The sequence below is a fragment of the Vespula pensylvanica genome, chromosome 8 (genome assembly GCF_014466175.1).
Source record: "Vespula pensylvanica isolate Volc-1 chromosome 8, ASM1446617v1, whole genome shotgun sequence".
In the NCBI taxonomy this organism is placed as follows: Eukaryota; Metazoa; Arthropoda; class Insecta; order Hymenoptera; family Vespidae; genus Vespula; species Vespula pensylvanica.
Window position 1 is genome coordinate 1,202,041 of NC_057692.1, and position 22,588 is coordinate 1,224,628.

At 36.0% G+C, this 22,588-nt stretch overlaps 1 protein-coding gene across 7 annotated transcripts in view; it reads right to left on the reverse strand.

Annotated features, from left to right (window-relative positions):
- Positions 1–22,588, reverse strand: part of LOC122631094 (CCR4-NOT transcription complex subunit 6-like) — a 527,872-nt gene that overhangs the window by 30,931 nt on the left and 474,353 nt on the right. For all 7 annotated transcript variants that reach the window (XM_043816355.1, XM_043816359.1, XM_043816356.1 and 4 more), the window contains one exon: positions 2,037–2,105. In XM_043816355.1, coding sequence (XP_043672290.1) covers positions 2,037–2,105 — 69 coding nt within the window. The remainder of the gene's footprint in view (positions 1–2,036; positions 2,106–22,588) is intronic.

Genomic DNA, 22,588 nt, shown 5'->3' on the forward strand with positions numbered 1-22,588 from the left:
TATAAGATTCCAGTCGGAACGTGAAAACCAAGTACGTTCATTCTAATACGGGCTATCTTAGATGCCGCATGGCGAAAAGTATCGTATATATAAAGTAAATCGTAATTTTTACTGTTTCTTATTTTTATATCTTTAGTTACTCTTAAATATATCGAATATTTTAGATTCGTATATATGGACGTTTCCTCGTGTGTGTGTGTGTGTGTGTGTGTATTTATATTATTCTTCACAAATAATTATTCGTAACAATTTCTCATCCGTATTATTTCTTAAATTAATATCGATTTCAGATGATGTAAATACTTTTTCTAATTATTTAACTCATAACCAGAGAGAGAGAGAGAGAGAGAGAGAGAGAAAGAGAGAGAGAGAGAGAGAGAGTATTTTAATCTTGTACAATCTTATTAAGAAATCTGTTCGTGTCCAAAATAAATGTTGGATCATAAAATTTTCCAAGGACTACTACTCCGCGATGGAAACGAAATGTTTAAATATGTTTTAGACGATTTCAGATGTACGAGATGAATTATTAAATTGTACAGAGTCCAACTCGGAGTGGGCAACGTGATGTCCAGGAAAGAAGATCGAGACTCTCGATAGGATCGTGCGAGATAGAACGCGGAGAGACGTTGCATCCGTCTCAACGAACTCGGCGGATATTTTATGATCTTTGCGTGTGGGAAAAAGTTCGAAAGGAATGTCGCGGACGATCGTCAAGAATTTCTTAGTAATTCCTTAAGATTCGCTCGGGCAACGCGAGCCAGAGAAAAATAAGAAAAAAGAAGGAGAAGAAGAAGGAAAAGAAAAAGAAGAAGAAGAAGAAAACGAAAAAGAAGAAAAAGGACGTCCCTTTTAATCGGCCGAAGAGAAAAGAGTTACGTTACGTTAGCCACGAAGCATCGGACGCGCATAAGGTTTATTAGAAGAAACCCCATGCAAATCACGAATGCACTTCGCCATGCAGACTTTTCTTCTTTACGAGTCGAGCCGTGCACTTGTGTTTGTACAAGCCGCTATGATTTGAAGTGGCATTTATGAGCGTCGTTCTGTCTTCTCGTTCATGCATTACTCATGAGTGTCTAGCGTTGCTCTCGTATATAGCGTCTCTTGGTGCCATCGTACTATGTACCATTAAACTATTAATATATATATATATATATATGCATATATGTGTAATGTAATATAATCGTCGAAGCAAAAGTGTTTTCGATGAACCGATAGAAAATTCCATGCATCTTTAGCTTTGTTACATTATCGATTAAATTTGAGCGAGAATCATTGCATAGAATCTATCGAGATCGTAAATCCATGTGGAAGAGGTATGTCGTTTTTTTTCCGTTTTTTTCCGAATTTTTATCCTTTTCTTTTCCTTCCCTTTTTTATTTTTACACGCGATCAAATAATTTCGAGTAGAGTAGAGGATAAATTATTAATGGTCGAACGAGCCAACAACACGCGTTATCGAATCGTTCTAAAGGTTATCGTTCCGATTTGATTTAGAAATTATCGATATTTATAGAAATTGAATTTCGTTTCTGGCGAAATATGGGATTTCTTGGCAAAGAATCTTTCTTTATTAGACGAAATCGTTCGTTGGATATATTATAAAATCGCTCGTTATAATCATCCGGTAAGAGGTAAGAAAGGAAGAGAGAAGAAAGGCTGAACGTTCGATCGATTAAAAAGCAAAGGCCCACTTTACGATACATCCGCCATGGATTCCTTTCTTTCTTTGTGGCTCACCCGTTACATCTCGTCGTCCGAGCGGTTAACGGTAAACACGTTTATTGCAATAACTAGGAAAGGTATTTCTTGGTTTTGTACTTGAAGGGAATATGTACGAACCGCGAAGAAGAAAGACTCGTATAGACTCGTTACCGTTAATGACGTTTAGATCCAACGCTAATTATCTGTACTAATTATCGGTTCGTTCTGATTGCTTGGCGTGAGCGGATTTAACAATTTTCACCCTTTCTTCGATGAACAACTAATTGAACGTAATGGAGAAGATAAAATGATAATTAGCGTATACTTACAGGTCGGTCTTGTCCTGTTGGGCCTTGTCAGTGGAATCCATGGTCTTTGTGGTGGATGATTAGCGGTTACTGGAAGAAACAAAAAAGAAGAAAAAAAATGAAAATTAATTTATCGCTCGTATATAAATCAAATGAGAATATCTCGTATAATTAATTTTTATGCGTGTCTACATATATTTAAACATAAATCGAAGAAACACGATACACATATACACGTGCGTGTATGTACATGTATATACATATATATAATATTACGTATGCATGTATCCGTGTACATACATATACACATACATATATATATATATATATATATATATAATATTCGTATATATTTCATATTTTATTATAAATAAAATTTTAACTACGTTAAAGCATGAAAAAGACGCAACTGTTTTTGTACTTAAATTCTAGCAATTCTTGTCCCATTTGTCGAAATAAGGTTCTGCTTTTGAAAGAGGAAGAATACGTCTTCCAGGCCATTTACGATCTCTGCTACACCGAATATAAGCTTTCAGGACTAAGAACGATGTTGGAAAAGAAAGACCGAACAAGAACAAGAAGAAGAAGAAGAAGAGGAAGAAGAGAAAGAAGAGGAAGAACAAGAACAAGAAGAAGAAGAACAAGAAGAAGAAGAAGAGAAGGGGATAAGAAAGAGAAGGTAGAAAGATGTAGCGCTGGTAGAAGGGCTGTCGAGAAAGGGTGCGAGAAATATGAAGAGTCGGCCGGTGAGGATAAGGGAGAAGGGTGTTAACGACTTCCCGGAAATGGCGGTAACAACCCCGAAACCCTGAGACGTGACTCAAGTCTGACACAAATGGCGGGACATTAGACAAGTGGCGGGAGTAAAGTAGACGTCGAGGCGCGAAGGTAATCAGAATTAACAATTCAAAGCCTTATATACCGAGGACTCCCTTCGTCTCTCCTTCATCGTTTCTATTACCCTTTCTCTTCCTTCTTCTCCTCCTTCTTACTACCACTCTTCTCTTCTAAGCCGACAACTAGTCCAAGAGGATGGTTGAGAGATGAGACATGCGGATTTCTAGTAGAAGACTCTAGATGCCAAGAGTACTCCATTTTGGAGTGCCTACGATCGAGATAGTTGACAGAGTTCGAAGGATAATCTTCCGTTTGGGAGATAGCGAGAAGGAGATGGCTTTAACTCTCTTTCTCTCTCTCTCTCTCTCTCTCTCTCTTTCTCTTTCCGTTCTATTACATTGGCACAAGACTGCTAATTCGTTCGCGTTACCATTCGACGCGTTTCGTTTGCTAAATTTCATAGGGCCAACGTTTGCTCTCGAAATACGCTTTCAGCATCTATCTCTCCTTCTTCCTTTTTGTTTGCTAGCGACAATAGTCCTTTCTCTCTCTCTCTCTCTCTCTTTCTTTCTCTGTTTAAGCTAGTTCTAGCTTTCGTGGACATTTGGATTGGAATTACCTTGGCTTCGGATTTCATTTTCCATTTTCGAGAAATTCTGGCTATGTCTAACGATCTTCTGATGGGCTTGATATTTCTCCTAGAGTAGCTTGGACGACCACGAGATAGATACTCTCTCTTTCTCTCTCTCTCTCTCTCTCTCTCTCTCTTTCTCTCTCTCTCTCTCTTTCTCTCTGAGAAACGCTTGATCGATATTCTCAAGTTTGCAAACTAAAGACGATAACTGTAAGTATCTTAATTATAAAGCGATTGTTAGTACGTAAGGTGTAAGAGCGTTACCGTGTTAAGAAAGTTCGGTGAGATAAATTTTCGATTTCGTTGCTGCTGCTTCATCGGATTATCATGCGAGTACGAAGGTAATGAACTTATTGTTTGAAAGTAAAGTAAAATAAGTTTATCTAAATAATTAGTAATTTTAAACGTAAAAGAACGAGACAGTCTATTATTATTAATACTGTATTTAGGATGAGAACAATTATACTGTTCGTAATTATTATAAGAATATTATAGATATTCGTAGTTTGAACGATCTTGTCGTTTAGATGATCGAGTACCAGCTCGTTGTTGAATTATCGTCGTTGAAGAAAAATGATCGATAGGGATGTTTTAAAAATAGTTGTCTCCTTCACCGTAGAGTTAGCTCGTTCGTTCGTTCGTTCGTTCGTTCGTTCGTTCTTGAAGTCTCTCCACATTGGAAACAAGTATAATGACTCGGCAATGATACATGCTCGTGGTAATAAGAATCAGATGGTGAGGTAAGGGGAGGTACGATGGAGACAAGATATAGTCAGAGTTAATATTATGCCAAGAAGACGAGCCTAATCAGCGATACTGACGTTGCAGCGTTGCAGTGACATCGCAGAAGAGTCGAACGAGACGAGAGAGAGAGAGAGAAAAAGGAAGAAGGAGGGAGGGAGGGAGAGAGAGAGAGAGAGAGAGAGAGAGAGAGAGAGAGAGAATAAGTGAGTGAGCGAGTGAGATAAATAGATAAATCGAAGGAAGGACGGTTAATACTGCTGACTAGATTATTATAATTGCAAAACGATAGCGAACCACGAGTCTCCAAGATGCCTCCTACTTATGAGAACGTGCGAGCATCACGAGAACGCTCATTAAACTAGTTCATTACACCTGCTTCTCTTAATGGCTCTCACTTACCAGATAGAGATGAGGATAGAGATAGAGATAAATAGAAAGAGAGAGAGAGAGAGAGGGAAAAGTCCAAAAAGAACTTTTGGCCTGATAATTAAACGATTTAACGAATGTACATTTCGATTTAGTTTATATATATATATATACATGTATGTATGTATATATAATTAAATATTTTATATGACGATATACTACGTAAATTTAGTACGCAAGATCGTAAGATTGATTCGATAAGAATATACGGTATTAATTTTAATTCGATTGCCAATGACGAGAAGAAAATTTTCCACTTAAAGAATCTTTCTCTGTCTTTCTTCAATGTACTATTAGTAAAAGCATTTAATCGATAGGGAGAAAACGATTGAACGAGAGACAGAGAGAGAGAGAGAGAGAGAGAAAGAGAGAGAGAACGGTCGTAAAGTTCGATGGCAATTGATCCGTACTATCCCAAGTATCTCTAGTAAAAAAGATGGAGATAGAGATAGAGGTAGAGAGAGAAAAAGAGAGAGAGAGAGAGAGAGAGAGACAGAGAACGTACATATACTAGAGAGAGAAAAAGACGTACATATACTCCAATGGAATTGAAACTGTAAGAATTTTATTTCACTTCGCGGGCTTGTCTCCCAAGGGAAACTAGAGATAACGCCCTTGGGAGCATCCTCGAGACAATAGAGACGACAGGAAAGCGTGTAGCTAGCGTAGAAAACAGTATTTCATCTGTGGCATAGCGAAGATTTATTTTCACGTCGGAAACCTGATTTCAATGAATATAAATGTAACTTTAGGAGAATTATTTTGAATTTGAAATTCTTTCTTTCTCTCTCTCTCTCTCTCTCTCTCTCTCTCTCTCTCTCTCTCTCTCTCTATCTCTATCTCTTTAGCTTTTCTCCCATCTTTTACCACAAATCTATAGGTAATTTTCTACGAAGATTTTTCATGGGTGTTAACGCGATTTTAACGCGTCCTCTTACATCGGACATTTCCATGTAAAAACGGATATAAAAGAAAAGTGTATCAATCCGAAGCTTTTCGCCATGTTTGATCAAACGCAATTTGTGCGACGAGAAGAACGCGAGGCTAACTTTTAGAGCCTAACGAGGAGATGTTGTTTCAAATTCCCCAAGATCTTGTAAAGCCAATTAAGATCTTTACCGCGGAAAGATCTTTAACGATATCCAACATCCAATCAATGCTTGGAATGAGCGAAGGAAGTGACGTTCCCTGTAACTCTCTTTTTTTCTTTCTCTCTCTCACTCTCTCTCTTTCTCTCTTTCCAATGCATAGGACGGTTCCTTATCGCGTGTTGATCGAGACAAGTATTTCCTCTTCGAGAGAAATTCCTATCTTCCTTATGTTCAAGATAAAATCAACAAAAGGGAAGAACGAGTCTTTTTTAGCTGGTCCAATGTATCGTAAGAATGAATGAATGTCCGAAGAAAAGAAGAAAATATTTCTCATACTTCTTCTTTTTTTTTTTTATTTTCTTTTTACTTTATTCTCCTCTTTTTTTCATTTCTTTTCCTTTTTTTTTTTTTTTTTAACCCGTGGGTTAATTAAAATTGACTTTGATGGAAAATCGATGTCACGAGAGAACGCAAAAAAAAAAAAGAAAAGAAAAAAGAAGAATAAAAAGATATAATACAGATACACTGCTGGTGTAATCGTTTCCAACGGGAACGGGATGAGTCATTACAAAGATCTCGAAACTTAATCACCGTTATCATCATCGTCATCTACGAGAGGTTATGGATTAAAGGAATCTGACAGGGGTTGAGAGAGAGAGAGAGAGATATACGCAAAGATGCACAGGAACGTGTCATCGTTTCGGCCGATAGCATTGCCAAGTTTAATGGCAGACTAGCTAGAGTTAGGATTGAAATCAATAATTACGATAACAGAGTTGCGGTAACTGTAGCGTCACACGTTTCAGGGAACGTGATTTAGAGGCTGACAATGCCAATGCCCGTTGACCCCTTTTCCGAACGTAACTACCGTGTGGCTTATTAAACTGTGACCATGCTAACAAGAGGAACAGAGATGAAAACAGAGAGAGAGAGAGAGAGAGAAAGAGAGAGAAACGAAAGCCAAAGATCGATGAAAACGCAAATTTTAAGCGAAAGATAAAAAAGAATATCGAACGACTGTTGTAATAAAATCAATCAAGTGTTTCAGTTATGATCATTTAAAATTAACATTCTGTTGAAAATAATATGGTTTATCAGAAAATTGCAATGTCAAATTTAAATTACATTTCAAATACATATTTCTCCTTTTTAAAAATTCTAGTTCACTGAATACGGTATGGTTTTGTAATATTTAAAAAAAAAAATAAAAAATAAAAAAGAAATTAAAAAAAAAGAAACAAAACACGTCAAGTATCTTCCTATGGACATTCTCGTTCAGTTTATTTCTCATTTCTTGCTTTCTTTTCTTTTTTTTTTTTTTGTATTTTTTATTTCTTTTTTTTGTGCAATAAAAGCATAAACACACTTGAGACCCTTTCACAAGTGAGCAACGGAACAAGGTATAAAGTTTTTTCATGGTCTCGTCGAAACTACTCTGCGAGACAACTCCGTTGTAAAAAAAAGAAGTACTTTTTCAATATGTAGGTACCATGTAAGGTCATTGCTGACCTCAGTAATGAAAAAGGTTTACATCTCTTTCGTGATTCTCGTCGAAGTGACACTTACAAAAAACTGTAAAATTTTTTTTGTCATCTTCGACCCGATGTATCGAATACGTGCGAATATTTGCAGGTTTTAATTATAATTATTATAATAACTGTACTATCAAGCACGCATGAAAAAGATATTTTTTTGATACTTATTTAAAAAAAAAAAAAAAAAGCAAAACAAATAGTTTATATCTTCCTTCTCGTAGTTTCCTCGAGATTTATTCGAAAAAGAAGTGGAAAGTTTTTTACTGTATAATTAATATAATGAATACTTTGCTTGGTTTCATTCTAAAAACTTTATTATCTGTAAGACACCGGTAAAAAAAAATTACTTTCTCAATACGTATTGTATAAGGACATCTCTTCTACCCATATATATATATATATATATATATTCAACTCAGCAAGTTAAGCAGGTGCCATATAAAGACACTGCTGACCTACATAAATTTTTATAATTCACCCAGTTGAATTCATAATGAACGGGTACCCTATATAAACTCTCATAATTTAGTCGGAACTTGATGAATCCATTGAAACATATATATATATATATTTTTAAAAGTTATTATATTACGTACATTTTTATTTATTTGATCGGTAAGTATATGCAATATAAATATTTTTCGATCAGTCGAGATTATTAAAAATCAGGATTGCGTAATTTATATTACGTATTGATAAATTATTATGAATACTGATCGTTCATTTCAAAATACTAATTGAATGTTGAAAAATAGCGATCCCAATAAGTAACAGTTCTATATGTACGTAAAGATAATAATGATTTATATCAGGATTATACTAAACATTTATAAAACGGGAGTCACTTTTGAAAAGGGTATATTTTTGGCGACCCACTTTCTTGTAATATATTTTCTAAAAGGAAGATGATGGAGTTGACGTGATCCGTCAAAATAATATTACTTCAAAATCAAACAAGTTTCTTTCTTGCGAATTTAAAGGAATGATTGTTTGCATTGACACGACACACGATTTCCGTCTCACTCTAACGCGTTCGATTTCATTCCTGTACGAGACTATCTCTTTTTGCTCGTAATTAAGCGTTATATGGTTCATTAACTGGGTGCAATAGTTACAGACAGACAGAGACAGAGACAGACAGAGAGACAGAGAGAGAGAGAGAGAGAGAGAGAATAACCGTGATACTATTCGGACACATTTCTATCGTTAACCAACGTTAACCAATTGGAGCGAGAATACTCGCGAGAGTAGTTGCGGAGGATACGACGATTCTGTTAAAAAGAAAAAAAAAATAAATAAATAAATAACTAAAATAAATTAAAAAAGAAAAAAAAAAGAGAAGAAGAAATAAAAAAGAAAAATCCTCGGGCTACTCGTTGATTGTTTGAATAGATTATCTCGTGATATAGTTCCTTAGTAATAATTTGATATTTTATCTTCCTATTTTGGAAAATATTAATCAAAACTCATCGGCAGCGATGTGAAATCGTAATTAATCATTTGCGTTGATTGTACGTAGGTACATCTACGCCCATATTAAAATGGAAATTTCCAATTTTTACGTGAGAACGTAATTGAGAACATTCATATTGCATTCATCGACTAATAAAAGTTAAAATTTTCGAGTAGATTTCTGGTCCGCTTGTAATTGTCAGAAGCAGAAACACAAGGATGTATTTCCATTGGTATTTTACTCTATTTACTCTCTTCTCTCCTTCTATCTCTCTCTCTCTCTCTCTCTCTCTTTCTCTCTCCCCTACGATTCATTGCATTCGAAACGGAATTCGATTGTGGGACGCTCGTAATACACTCGGATTGCTTCCTGTAGGAGCGATATCACGGAGTATTACCGACGTAACGTTAATAATCTCTAAACACGTGAATCGATAATACTCCGAAAATAATAGCCTCTCTAGGAAACGTGTATATACATATAATACATAATGATATATATATATGTATATATATATATATAAACTCATTGTTCTCGATCGATCACAATGAAGAAAGAGAATACGTTCATCAATCGGACAAGAGCATAATTTCGAAATCAGCATGAATCGAAAAAGAGCTTTGATTTTAATAATAGAACAATTTCAGATTTAAAATAATTCTACAATCCGAATGTGTTCCACAATTCGCAATATGTTACGCGAAGGATTGAAACTCAGAGTGACAGAGAGAACTACGGAGGAGTTTTTCGAGTTTAATGCTAATTTCGAAGGCACGGCCTGTTCCAAGCTTTATGAAAATGAAGCTTCTGCATCTCCACGAAGGTTGCGCATTACGCAGGTCTATGTCGCGCGCCCATATACCCACAAACACAATCGCACGCGCGAGACAACACATGGAACGTGTAACACGTTCGTCAAACTTTACTTCTCGTTTCGCGTTCGCCAACACCGAGATTCTGACTTACGAATATCGAATGTTACAGTTCGTTCAACTTCGATCGAATCTCAGTTGGAACATGATCTACGAGAAAACGAATCCAATGTTCGTCGTCAAAATCGTACATCTCGTTTACCTAGTTCAATGTATTATTCTTATATTTTTTCTTTTTCTCCTTTGAGAGATTGTAAAAGTCAGTTGATGATTTTGAGGAATATCAATATTGCTAATGTATCTTTTGACAGATAGAAAAATCAGCTGACTCGTATTGATTTTCGTTGAAAGTCGACTCTCAAAATCAGCTGATCGACATCGATTTTTCTTCATACACACACACACATTAAATATTTACAATTATAAGTCTCCTAATGGGATTATAATTTTCGAAGTATTATCGATTAACGTATTTAAAGATTATTGCGTCGATAATACTCCGCGATATATATATATATATATATATATATATATATATATATACTCGTAGACATATAGCAAGAAATTTATGAAAATTATAGATACGAGATATCGAAAGATGAGAATGATCACTCGACAGTCTCGACACTCGAATTGCTCTGCTTCCTTTGAAGCATAATCAAGCCAGTGGCGATAGCTGTGGCAGACAATAATCGGCTAGCTTACCACCGGTTAGTGGCTAAATCGGAAAAGTTTCTGCCGCCTTCGAAGGTTCGCCAAGAGTGAACGGACGAGGAGGAGAGGAGAGCCGGAGGAGATGGAGGATATTCTCTACTTCCTCTTGGAACTGTCGGCAACTCGGATTAGTTTTAAAGTAAGAGTATGCTTTAGTTTGCCCTTCTTCGCCACCTCTCCTCTACCTCTTTGCCATCCGTTCTCTCTCTCTCTCTCTCTCTCTCTCTCTTTCTTTCTCTCTCTTTCTCTTTCTCTCTCTCTCTCTCTCTCTCTCACTCTCATATCTCTTCGACCGTGACTCGAGAGCGGTTTCACGACATCTTGACAAACTTCCTCTATTTCATCCTCCTTCTGATTCCTTCTCTATGATTTCGTTGCTTCGGGATTCTAGAGGAATATATCGTCCCTACTAGCTATCTCGACCAATCTTTCTACCTAGTAGCTAGCTAGTAGCATACCGACTTTTCAACCGTCCAATTATAGTCGTTTCAGACTACTGCTCTTGACATTTGTGCAACGTATTCAGAATAAAATCTTACGAATAACGTAAGATCGCTAGTAAGATCGACTCATAGACTTCAGGAGGTTCTTTTCTTTTCTTTTCTTTTTTTTTTCTTTCTTTTGTCTTCTTTATTTTTCTCCTCTTTCTTTTTCATACTTTTTTTTTTATGTTACGGGATGGAGGGGTAAGGGATGGAGAAACATTGTCCGATATATGATTATTACTTTCTCATGATCTTCTTCTTCTTTCTTTCTTTCTTTCTTTCTTTCTTTCTTTCTTTTTATTTAATGTGAAATTTCTTTCCACTTTGACAGATCCATTAGTTATGCACGCGAGCAGGAAGAACTTTTGCGGAAATCAATTTCCACAAGCCATAACATTATTTCAGTATACAGTATGTAGTATATGTTATATACATTTATATATGTATGTGTGTGTCGGTGTGTGCGTGCGTATACACAATATATGTTTGTATATAAGTTTAACGAGTTTCCCTCCCTCTCTTTCTTCAAGTATGTACATAGACATATCTCTGGGCAGCCGTCTTTCTCTATTCACTCGCAACAATGTTGATCGAACGAACGGATAATTCTCGTAGTCGTCCGAGAAATGAAATCGCGTGCAACCGCGAAGTTCGAGCTAAAAACGTGTTCATACACATATGCAGGTATATATCATGTCAGATAGCTAAGACAAGGAAAATCAAAAATTCCATTAAGAAAAGTCCTTTCTTTTTTATCTTCGAATCGATCTTCGTTATCGCGATTAAATTGAAATTTCTAAGAAAATATTATACATAAATATATATATATATATATATATATATATATATATATGTATGTATGTATGTATGTATGTATGTATGTATGTATGTATGTATGTATGTATGTATATACACAGAAATTGGATGTAGACCGTGGAAAAATTTTCCAAGAATTCAGTAGATTCTTATAGATTTGATTTTTAATGGAACTCGTTTGATTTTAGATCCCTCGAAACGTTTTCGTTTCGTCGAACGTTGCATCGCGGAGCTTAACAGAGGAGAAAACGTTGATCATCTTGGAATGAAAATTTGAAGAAAGCTCTTAGTTCGGTAGGTTTTTCACGAATGATATTTATCGAAAAGACGAAAGAAGAAAAGCCCCGGCTCGTTTCCTTCGATCCTTTTCTTCTCTTTCATAAAGCAGTCGTTGGAAAGGCGTAAAGCTCCGTATTTATGAGATTACTCTTGAAAGGGTCGATCCATTTTTAGAACGCTCTCTATGGCATACAGGAGCACCTTATTATCTGAAAATCCAGGGTACCAGTAGCGTCGATAGGTACCCTTACCGTTTATATAGACGTGCCTTTTTATCGATCCCTCCCATTTTGGCATTTACCGTGGCCGTTTTCCTTTTTCCACTACCGTTACATGAAAGAAGGACCAAAGTATTGATATGAATATTTGAAATCGGTCTATATATAACTGGACGATGAATAATTTCAACGAATCAATGTCGCTTACAAATCTATTTAATCGTTTCAATATTCAAATAACTAGCTGGTAATATCCTCAAGAAAAATTTTGATATTGCCTTTCCCTACGAACAATAACGATCTTATAACGGATAAGGAAAAGTGCTTGGTGGTTGGTTTAAGTCACTCGATATTACGTATTCATCTTAAGCTATACGTTACGTTATTATACTCTTGGAGAGCTCTAAAGGATGTGGACACGCCTTTCGTACGTACAAATGGTCTCCGGCTTCTAAAGGATAATCCGAAGTGACGAATGAAATTATATGTGCAAAGGATGACTACCGTCGGTGGTTGGAGTAAGAAAAGATCTTTCTTCTCTTTCTTTTTTCTCACCCACCTCTTACTTTTTAACGCTCATTCATTCGTTCGTTCGTTCGTTCGTTCATTCATTCATTTATTTATTTATTTATCCTTTTTCCCTTTCCAACGATTTATCCTTAAAACTATAATATTTTTCATTCTTTTTTTTCCTCCTTCTAAGCTCCTAAGAACGAGAATTCTTTCGTTTCTTTCTTTTTACACAGATACACAGGTATTTAAGATGGTTAAGGAAACGATAAAAAAAAAAAAAAAAAAAAAGAAAAAGGAGAGAAAGAGAAGACTTTTCACGAAGAATTTTTTCTTCTCGAATCCGTAAAATCTAACACGACTACTCGTTCAGACCTTTTGGTCTTTCTCCAAGCTAGGCAATCGTGCCTGACGTCTTCACGGTCGGTGCTTCGGATGCATTAGTATGCCGGCGTCGCACGTACGGCTAGGACTATACGAGGCCCCTAGCACTCGAGTATTATTCTGAAATATGACGCCAAATACCATTCGCCTCGGGTTACAGCGGAACGCGTTTTCTCCGACGCCTGGACGAGTTACGATTTCGCATAACCGCGTGCCATTCGCTTACAACGGTATGCCAGACTGTTGCAAGATAGAAAGAGAGAAAACGAATCGACTGTTTTCCTTCTTTTTCCTTCTTTATTCTTTATTTTTCTTTTTCCTGTTTTCTTTTTCTGATCCACGAGAATTCGATATAAATAAATAAATAACGTAGCAAGTATTTGGTAGGAAAATATTTGGAGAGGCAAGTATCTCGTAGATCGTAAGGTGGACGAATCGGTTGACCGTCGATGTTTATGTTCCTTTTATACTTTATTATTTCTCGTATTTAGTTTAACGCGCTACGACGCAGTCTTTACTACGCCGTGGCAGAGTCAACATCTCGAAGGAGGTCTTCTCGTCTAGGAGGTTTAATATTTTATTTTATTCTTATCTTTTGATTTTAACCTATTTTATTTTAATCTTAATTTTTCTTTTATTCTCTTTGCATGTTCTTTATATCCGTTAACAACGCATTATTATTATTATTATTATTATTATTATTATTATTATTATTATTATATATATATTATAATTATCATATTGATTATATAACAACTATAATTGTAATCAGATTATTATCATACATGTACATTTATAAGTATATTATATATATATATATATATATATATATCATAATTATCATATTGATTATATAATAACCGTGATTGTAATCAGAATTATTAGCTACGAATATTTAAAATAGGTTATTTATTAAATCGTTTATTTTAGATAATGCGTAATAAGAATAGCGTGAAAGATAATGAAAGGTTTTTCTTCGATAAGTCAATACGATACACGTTATTAATACTATATTAGATATCTACGAAAAAAGTATATCTTATCGCGTAACAAATTCGAGACCGAATCGCGTAGACGATTATATTATGCGTAACTTCTCGCCATTTTCTCTGCTTAATCTCGTTGGAATTAGATTATGTAAATATCCATGGCCGTTTCGCTTGCCAGCGAAATATTATTCCTGACTCGAGAGTTCTTTCTTTATTCCTGGCATCCTCTCGCCCTTCGTCCTCGGTTTCCCGCCCTTCGCCCTTCGTAATTAGCATAAGCATTCGTCCTTGTTTATCGCAATACTATTTTCTTTCGAAATTATATTTTTGTACTTTGTAATATCGTTCTCTGACTTTTTCACGGTTCTTCTAAACGTTTTAAGAGAGAAATAGAAAGAGAGAGAGACAACGATTTAAAACATCTGTCGTTTATTTCTTTCTTTCTTTCTTTCTTTTTTTTTTTTATCGTTCCTCCCCTATAAGCGAAACTTTTTAACGTAGACATGAACGTCGGTAGTATATTATTTCCAGAATCAATTTCTAAGGTGTTAATGAGTAATTCACTTTATAGCTTTCCTACGGGGAATATAATCAAGACGATGAAAATTTGTGTTTACAGGCACATAAACGCGTTATTTCACGTTACGCACGGCTCTTAAATTTTAAGATCGTAAAATAATAAGAGAAGGAAATGTAAGTATAAACTTATCTAATAAATAAGATAATGTTTCGATCGATAATAAATCGATTTTTAATCGCGCATATAGAAGAGAAATATAATTCGTTGAGAGATAAAATCAAGCGGATTGGATTTTCATTGATCGTTATCGTTATTGTTATTGTTTATATCTACGTACATATGTATTTGTCGAATGAACTCACGTTGAATGAAATCATCTGTTGTCGGTACGTTTCCATTAAACGACCTTACCTTACGATCTCTTCATTTTTTCGTGTTTACAAACTCTTGAAAATCTAGATGAACGTATTTACGGATCATCGTAAGTACGTTTATCTAGATCGTAGTACGTTTATCATCTGTCTTGATCATTGTACCGACGATCGCGTCAGAGTTCGCGGAGGAGAGATTTATGAAAGATCAAGAGACTGATCTTTTGCACGGGCAACTCGTTCCTCACGTGCAATTATCAGGCAGATAATGTTTAACGACCACGTGGCACGCAGTATACAACGCGCTTTGCAATTTATAGTTGGTACGCTCTAAATTACAAGCTGCGTGTCTAGGATCGAATTTCTTTCTTTTTTTTTTTCTTTCTTTCTTTCTTTCTTTTCTTTCTAGTTTCATTCTTTTTTCTTTTTTCTCTCTTTCTCTTTTATTTTTTTTTTCTTTTTTGTTCTACGAGCGCGTTGACTATGATAAAAAGGATAGGATAGGATAGGATAGGATAGAAGCTAGAAAAGATTCAAAACTAGACAAGATAAACTGGTCTCCACGCGTAAGTATAGTAGCCGATTCTCGATTATCACGATCCTTCCAGAGAATATCTCTATCGTCGAGAGAGAAAGACATACGCACACATTAACACGCGCGCGCACACACACACACACACACACACACACACACATTATCCTTCGAACGTACTCATTTATATTCGAATAATTTATTATCGCGTTGAGCGTTGACTCGAACGAACGTTTTTATATCGAATTTTTCAACGTTCAGTCGAGAGGGAATTATCAACCGACAGTCATTGCGTTTAAACGCAGATTAAAAATAAAAGATAATAGAAAATTATAAGAGAGAAACGTACGTATGATGCGCGCCGTTCGTTTAGCATAGAGCCGAAGGATTCTGCTTCATTGTGTGTGTGCATTAGAGATATAAAAAAAGGGGGAAAGAATGAATGAAAGAATGAAAGAATGAAAGAATGAAAGAAAAAAAGAAAGAAAGAAAGAAAGAAAGAAAGAAAGAAAGGCTAAAGATAAAGAGAGAGATAGACATAGAGATAAAGAAAGAGAGAGAGAAAGAGAATATGAAGATGGGGTCACGGAAGTGGCAAGACTCGAGTCATACATTTACCTTCTCGAACGAGCGAAAGCTTGTCGATTCATCGGCGTTTAAACGTTCAAAACGCATCACGAAAGAAAAGTTAGACGAGCATTCGTTTTCTTTTTTCTTTTTTCTTTTTTTTTCTTTTACGCGTCAGAACGAATATCTATATCCGTGATGGTCTATCCTACTACGAAGGGAACCAATTTGAATGTAAGTACTTGGATGATATCGTTTGAATACGATTTATCGTTTAAACGATTGGATTTTTATTTCAGACATTTCATGGAATTTGACGAACTCGACGAGTCGTTTCGATTAGGCTCAGCTGTTCCATCCAAAGACATTTATTATGGAATCAAATTGAATCGTGTCGAGAAAGAAGCTTCCTTCTTTTTCTTTCTTTTTTTTCTTTTCTTCTTCTCTTTTTTCTATTTTCATTTTCTTTTTCTTTTCTTTTTTTATACATCCCCCTTCTCGTTATTCGAAGGATAAAATACGCTTACGGTATCTCCTCCTGTCTGTCGTAATGGACGATCGAAGGGAGCTTAACGCGAGAGATCGACAAGCTCGTTCTGAACAAAAAACAAGAGAAAAAAAAAAATATATATATATATATATATATATATCGAGAGTTCTATAATTATAGGATAGGAATGGATTTATTGTGTTCCATGGCAGAATATTCTCAGAGCCGAATTCTACGAACGTGTTTTTTTGATACACGTTGAAAAAGAAAAAGAGGAAAATTCTCGTTCAATCATGCATAGAGCTTGCATTTGCAAAAAGTGAAATAAATAAAAAAAAAGAGAGAGAGTAAAAGATAAAGAAAGTTTATATTCGTTGAAATTCGCTTTTGTATCTGTACATATTTTTATTTGCTTATATTCTTATTCGCTTTATTATTCTTATGTTCTTATCGTATTTCATATACCTCTGTGAATAAAATCGTTTGGAAACAAAGAGAAAGAGAGATAAAGAGAGAAAGAGATTAAAATAACATTAATTCGTGACGAATTGAAAACGAATAATTAACGCATTGATTGTTTCGTGATAGCTCAATAACCGCTAATGTCGGCCAACGTTCTAATAATATCGTTGCATCAAGCTTCAATAAATAGATCAAAGACTGTATATACGTGTCATTTATATGTATGTATGCGTAGACGTTTTCTGCTCGTTAAATAAAAGAGTGGAACTTCTTCGCAGTATCGAATGATTTAAATTAAGTATCTTGCAATCTCGGATTTCTCTATACATCGAGAGAGATAGAAAAAAAGATGGAGAGAAAGAAAGAGAGAGAGAGAGAGAGAGAGAGAGAGAGAAAGAGAAAGAGAGAGACGATGTATCTCGTTTACATCGATTTGCAGTAAACCTTATTTGTCGGCTTGAAGCTCTTATTAAAGAGCTGTGAGTCCTGGAAGAACTCTTTTTCTTTTCTAAAGATGATAACCGGCTTTGAAACTGAACACGAAACTGGGCCGTAGCGCTTTCAGGGAGCGCAAGATGGGAGAGTGCTTTTCATTAAATTGCTAATGATTTTATGAGAAATAGAGAGAGAGAGAGAGAGAGAGAGAGAGAGAGAGAGAGAGAGAGAGAGAGAGAGAGAGAGAGAGAGAGAGAGAGAGAGAGAGAGAGAGAGAGAGAGAGAGAAGCAAAGATATAAAAAGAAAATAGAAAAGTGGTCGGACAAGGAAAAACAAAAATAAATGTAACGATCTTTAAAAGTTATCGATAAACTTTGTCTTACAGATTTGTAGACAATTGACCTAATTTTTTCTTTTCTCTACCTACATATCTACGATCTTGTAGATTTCTATTTTTTCCTTTTTTTTTTTTTTTGTTTGTCTTTTTTTTATTCTTTCATCGAAAGATATAGAGACAGATACAATCAACGTCGGAGAATTTAAATGAAAATAGTATAGGAGACAACGATCACGATCATGAGCGTGTATATTTAGTCGGAATATTCTCGAGGACACTTAATGACAGTTCACCGTGTAACGTCGATATATCATATCTTATATATCAAATCGTCTCGACTATTAAATATTAGCATATTCGATCTTGCGGAAGAAAGTGATTTTCCTGCTTACTATTCGACATACGATCTAGAGTTAAATAGAGGATATCGAGTTAACGCTTAACGATAGTACGAGGCTGTCGTCGAGCTGCTTTTAAATGAGGAAATTTCCGTCGTACTCTTGAAAAGAAGGAGGTAGATGAAGAAAGAAAGAAAGAAAAAAAAAAAAGAAGGAAGAACAAAAAACAAGAAGGAAGAAACAAAAACGGAAAAAGATTGAAAGAAAAAAACGAAGGAAGAAATGAGAGAAGAAAAAAGGAACGACGAGAAGAAGGATGAAGGAAAAGGGGGATGAAGGGGGTAGGGGATGCCGGAAGACGAGAGGAAGTGTTGCAGGAGCATCAGGTGCATCAGCACACTGACTCGACGTAATCTAATGGATAGAGGTTAGTTGAGGTGAAGCCGAAACAAGTCCAGGACGGCGGGTGGTAACGCATCCGGGAACGCGGAAACGCCAAACGTTTTTCTTATTTCGTACATATTAACGATTTGAATACCGCTCTCAGACTTTGGCAGCATTGGTAAAGGAAAAAAAAAAAGAAAGAAAAAGAAAGAAAAAAAAATGGAGATAAAAAAAAAGAAAAAAAAATATTTTCGATATCTACTCTTTGATATTCAACATCAAAGGGACAACGTTTGTTGGGGAAACGAGATCATATAGCTACGGATCGATGATTTTTCTAGACGTTAATGGGCACCACGCCAAAAGGATGAAATCTTTTTGATCGTGGGTTATCGATAACCACCTACCTATTCGTGTTTGTATTCTCGAAGATTTACGAAAAGAAAAAAGAAAGAAAAAGGAAAGGCAAAAATATATATCGAGAAAAGAAAAGCTCTCGGCTGCGTCGATTTGTTGTACGATTGTAACGAACTACCCTTCTCCTACACAATAATTTATCTTACTCGGGTATTCCTCAGTCTCTCTCTTTCTCTCTCTCTCTCTCTCTCTTTCTCTTTCTGTTTCTTTGTCTCTTTCTATCTTTCTCTATGTCTCTTCCTCTCAATTTATAGTCTCGTGCGCATACCTTCGTAAAAATAAACCACCAGCTTTTTTCGTATTTTCTACTCTGTTTTTTATAAATCTTTGTAACGTACGCCGCGTATGCAAGATAAAAAGAGAGAGAGAGAGAGAGAGATTACATACATACTCTCTCGACTTTCCGATTTCAGAGTACTCGTAATTTTGTTCGCTCCCCTGACATTTCCGTCCGAATTATTCCGCATACCCTCCCGCGATATATTAAAAGGTAGATTTTGAACGGCTCGTAGATCTCATTATTCTCATCGCGGCTGAATGAACGCTGTTCCCGTTCGCCGATCTGGTTCTATTTTATAAAAAGCTCCTGGTGATGGTGTATGCGACAGAGAGAGAGAGAGAGAGAGAGAGAGAGAGAAAGAGTGAGAGAAAGAAAGAGAAAACAGGATTTACGACAGTTAGACGACACAAAACGGAATTCCGATGAAAATGTTATAAAAATTTATCCACTGCTCATCCAAACGTTATCAAGTTAGAAGAATTTAATGCTCCGCAAAAGAATTTATATTCCATTTTCTACGTGGATGTATTTAACGTTTTTGCGAAATGTTACGAATAAATTAATTATCGGAATCGAAACTGTGTAACTTTGGAGGATTTAGGGAATAATAAACGTTGGCGAATAAATGATTAGAAAAAAAAAAAGATTGTTATATAAAGTTGACAATAGATCGGAATTATTAATCGTGAAAAATATTCGTTGTGAAAAATATTCGACAGGTTTCTAATAGGATAGTTTCGAACGTTTGAAACGAATCGGACAATGGAAGTACACTTGATTCGGAACTTCGAAAATGCTTTTCGAGGGGTGGGAGAGTTAGAGAGAAGGGAGGTGGAGGAGGGAGGGAGAGAGAAAGAGAGAGAGAGAGAGAGGGAAGCAAAAATCGTTGTTGCCTTCGTTGAAATCATATTGAAATGGGCAGATAGAGCTGGCAAGCGTACGCGTCATTTCCCAATATTCCGAGAAACCACGTTATATCGACTCATAATATGATTTATAACGTTGATTGTTACTCCTGCCGCATTCGTTCGTGTAGATTTAATTTCACGTGACATTTCCAACGTGATCGATAATACCGCGAACGGTCGATTTATTTTGCATTTTGTATTTCGTACTTTGTATATTTTATTTTTTGCTTTTTTTCTTTCTCTCTTTTATATGTATGTATGTATGTATGTATGTATATATTTTTTTGTTGTTGTTACCCCTCCCACCTCGAGAGAAATTGGCCCAGCTCGAATTTGTATCTCGATGAACGGCTTGAAAAGAAGGATATCTATAAAACCGTTATCAAAATACCTTTACATAGCGGTCAAATTCGATACTCGCCAATCGCGTTGATCTCGTTCAGTTTCGTTATCGTTCTCTTCTCGGATTTCGGATGAAAATGATCCGCTCGGAAAGTATAATCCCGATTTTCGGACTGATCAAAAACGAGGGACGAGAGATCGCGTGAGAAAGAAGGAGAAAAAAATTCATGAAAAGGAAAACGAGAAATATAAAAAGAAATGAAAAGGAGAAGGGGGAAAAGAAAAAACAAAAGACTTGTTTGAACTGTTCCTTTTTCTTCTTCTTGTTTTTCTTCTTTTTTAAAAGTATCTACGATCTATCTGTCTATATATCTATAAATAACTATCGAAAAACGAAGACCAAACGATATTAGGCAACTCGATTCGTTCGTTCGATCGTTCGTTCGTTCGTTCGTTCGTTTGTTCGTTCGTTCGTTCGTTCGTTCGTTCGTTCGTTCATTCATTCGTCGCTTTTGGAATCGATGCGAAGTGTTTTCGTTAAACGAGCGTGGCGTGAAAAAGAGATAGAGATGGAGATAGAAAAAGAGAGAAAGAGAGAGAGAGAGAGAGAGAGAGAGAGAGGACAGAGAAAAAGAAAGAAAAGTTACGAAAGATATAAATAAAAAAACATTCTATATTAACGTGGAACGTCGCGTTGTCCCGAACGAAATACCTGGTACGAACTCAAGTGCGTTTTACTTGCTAGCGCGAGAAAAAGAACTACTGCGATACAAGGATGGGAAACTGATACCTTGTGCATTCTCTCTCTCTCTCTCTCTCTCTCTCTCTTTCTTTTTTTTTTGTTATTCTGTTTTTTTCGCTAACAAAAAAAAACCGTGATTGGAAGGAGTCGCGCTCACGGCCAATCGAAAGTGGGAATGGTTGATAAAGGACTTAAAACTCTTGAAATTGGCGTATAGCATGCAACGTACCTGACTCTGTTCTACTATATTTCAAGCGTACTCTATGAAAAGCGTGAGAGAGAGAGAGAGAGAGAGAGAGAGAGAGAGAGAGAGAGAGAGAGAGAGAGAGAGAAAGGGAGAGAGAAAGAGAATGCGAGGAGACAAAAGCTAAAAAGTTTCGCTACCTGTTTTAATTAACAGCAACGTCCGAAAAATACAACGCATTCACTCCCCTCTCTCTTCTCCCCCTCTCTCTTTCTCTCTCTCTTCCTCTTTATCTATCTATCTATCTGTCTCTGTGTACCTTTGTTGTTTTTATTTCTTGTTCCTCTTTCTGTTTTATTCTGTAACGAAACACTCTCGAGCATCCTAGTGAAAGTTAGGTAAGGGCTCTCTTTTTTAAAAGGCCCTGTAATCGCATATTCATGATGGCAAACATCGGCTCATGGAAGAGGTCGGTTTATACCGAGCTCAGTATTTTCTCACTGAAATTTTAACTTTATTTACATATTTTAATCGTTTGAAATCTTGTAGACGACTACGCGTTCCGACGTGTAAAAACTTCGAACTATAAACATTTTTCTCGGGGTTATAACTGAGGCAAGGTGAATTCGAATATTTGTTAGCAAAAATAACTGTGATAGTAGTAGTAAGTAGTAATAATAAGTAATAGATAATAGTAAATAATAGTAGTAGTAAATAGTAGTAGTAGTAGTAATAGTAGTAGTGATAGTAGTAGTAGTAGTAGTAGTAGTAGTAGTAGTAGTAGTAGTAGTAGTAGTAGTAGTAGTAGTAGTAGAAACAGTAGGTAAAGGATAAAAAAAGACGCGATCGCAATTTCTAGGTTGATTCGATCCGGAGAAAAGGTCAGTGACACAAACGAGACACTGACGAGACGCTTTCGAAGCGATCTCGCGGGGATTTGCCTCGCGCCAAGCTTTTTCTTCGAAGTAAAAAGGCAAATTGGAACAGGTTCAAGAGCACAAGTTCCGTGAGTAGCATAGTCGATCGGTTCTGGCTCGTCCAGTTACTTGTACCGCTCTCTTTCTCTCTCTTTCTTTTTCTTTTTCTTTCATTTTCTATTGGAGTCTGGCCTCGAGTCGAAGAGAACTAGAGTGTACTTCTTTCTAATCGGACATCGGTGCATCCTCGTGATCTATTTTCTTTCTTCTTTTCTTTTAAATGGGTATATGTATTCTTGTTTAGCGTAGAAGAGTATGCGTAAACCGAGTAACAGTGTTGGTACATGATCGAGACACGA